Genomic DNA, 2,100 nt, shown 5'->3' with positions numbered 1-2,100 from the left:
CATGCGTATTCTTTTTGTTGCTTTCTGTTGTCGGCGTAACTTCTGCACGCTCGCTGTGCTCCTGGGCACCGGCCTGTGCATCGCCCGATGTGTTGCGCCGCCTCTGCCAAGTACGCATCACCCGGCCACCGCGAGGCCTCTCGCTACAGCCTCGGCTGCTCGAGCCTCTGGCTGGCGGTTCCGTGCGTCCACGGCGTGTTTGGCGTCCACGCTGGCGCGCTCGGCCTCGGTGGTGCCCTGCTCCTCGCCGTCACGTGCGCCGCCTGCCTCGTATCGACGCTCACCTGGCGCACGCTGGCGCACACTGGCGACCTCTCCGTCTTCAAGGCGGACAAGGCGGTGGCACGGCTTGAGTTTGTCGCTCTCTGCGTCTTTAGCGTAGCCGCTCCACCGCCCGCAGTGCGCCCTGCTGTCACTGCGTGCGTGCTGCCTATCACTGTTGCCACTCTGTACCGAGCCGGCATGGCGCTCGACTCGCGCGGGCACGAGACGGCGTCGCACTGGGCACATGCGGCCTTCCGCTTTGTCGGCTTCTGGTGGGCGTTGTTAGCCCTCGCGCACCCATCATGGCCCTCTGCGCCGCGCGTTGCTCTCGGCTCGACTTGCTATTGGGCGCACATGCTGTACTCTGTCCGCTGGCCAACAGCGTACGGCGTGCGCTTCCGCGCGGCCGATTGGTACGATTATGGTTGCTTAGACACCCTCGCTGCAGTGGCCGTGACTTTTAGTCTGGTTGAGTTTGTGTGAGAGACGACACAGTTTACAGGCCACAGCAGTTTACTACTCTCTCTCTTTGAAGGCAAACACAGAATCAGATAGTTGTACGCAGACGTCGCGGAGAGAGACAAACAGTAACAGAATCAGAGATTGCAAGAAGCGCAAGACGACACTCAGTGCCACAACACACAGGCCACAGGACAGCGATCCAATCAGCGCACGTGTGCAGAGCTGCGATGGCAGCGCCCCGCGCCAAACACAGAGAGAGAACTTGGCCTGTCCAAGGATTTCCGGCATCCCAGAGGGAAACCAGAAAAAACCCAGCCCTTTGCGTTTCCATCCTGGTTTGTGGAGCTCCCACAGATGTTCTGACAGAGACCTGGCCGTTCTGACAGCGTTCTGACAGCGTTCTGACAGTGTTCTGACAACGTTCTGACAACGTTCTGACAGCGCAAAATCCTCCCCTCTCTTCACAGCTCAGGGGCTCTGACATTCCCAGTTGCCCCGCTCCTTCCCTCTTCCTGTCTTGAAGTCAAGGCGCGAGACACACAAGTCTCCCTCCGAGCCACGGACGGACTCAACACACACAACACGTCCTCCCAAGCGCCAAGGCGACACTCTCACGTTGAGGCGTAGGCCTTGTTCTGACACAAACTTGGTCCCCGTTCTGACACAAACTTCAACTTTCAACTTCGAGTCCAAGTTTGCCTGTTCTGACAATCTGTTCTAGATACCCGAATCCGGCGATCTTTGGTGGGCAACGTTCCCCGCTCCACGTATGTGAGGACCTCTGAGGACCCTTTGTGAGGACCTTTGCTCTGAGCGCTCTGCCACTCTCAGCGCACCTCCTGGGCAAGCTCTGGCTGGGGAATTAAGTCACGTGCAGTGCAGCCCAGACGTCAACGCGCCGGGCCGCCCTCGAGCCGCACGCCGGGGGTCTTTCCCTTCTCTGACTCAGATTGATGGTCGATGCGATCATGCGATAAGCGAAATCTGTAAATTTCCTTGAGTGAGATATTTGCTGCTGCGCTTTGACCTTCTTGTTTCTTTTTGAGGCACTCAAAATTCTTTTTTCCAGCACAACAACCGGCGCCGACGCCAACCCCTCATGGCGCCGCCGCTGAGTGCCGCCGCCGACAATCCGTGGGCCTTGCGCTCGCGGCAGCTGAGCGCCATCTCTCGCATGATCAACCTCGACCGGGAGGAGGCGGACGCCTCCGGGGTCGGATGGCACGACCCGTGGAAAGTGCTCGTGTACGACTCGTTTTGCCGCGACGTCATCTCCCCGCTGCTCAAGGTCGGCGACCTGCGCAAGCGCGGCGTGACGCTGCACCTCCTCCTGGACGCGGAGCGGGAGCAGATCGCGGACGTCCCCGCCGTCTA

The 2,100-nt window shown here is 60.0% G+C and overlaps 2 protein-coding genes across 2 annotated transcripts; both read left to right on the top strand.

Moving 5' to 3' along the window:
- Positions 1-87: 87 nt before the first annotated feature.
- EMIHUDRAFT_255139 (hypothetical protein) lies at positions 88-747 on the top strand (the record flags this gene model as incomplete). The annotated part of the gene is made up of 1 exon (XM_005774446.1): positions 88-747. One exon carries the CDS (start codon positions 88-90, stop codon positions 745-747), a length of 660 nt encoding a protein of 219 aa, XP_005774503.1.
- Positions 748-1,825: 1,078 nt separating this feature from the next.
- Positions 1,826-2,086, top strand: Sly1-2 (Sly1, SM superfamily protein; the record flags this gene model as incomplete). Its single annotated transcript, XM_005774445.1, has 1 exon — positions 1,826-2,086. A coding segment is annotated over one exon (261 nt), but the record flags the coding sequence as incomplete, so codon positions are not given.
- Between the last annotated feature and the right edge of the window lie 14 nt (positions 2,087-2,100).

This window comes from Emiliania huxleyi (genome assembly GCF_000372725.1).
Source record: "Emiliania huxleyi CCMP1516 unplaced genomic scaffold EMIHUscaffold_3104, whole genome shotgun sequence".
NCBI classification, from domain to species: domain Eukaryota; phylum Haptophyta; order Isochrysidales; family Noelaerhabdaceae; genus Emiliania; species Emiliania huxleyi.
The sequence above is the reverse complement of the archived record's forward strand: the minus strand, read 5'-3'. Positions and strand labels throughout refer to the sequence as shown.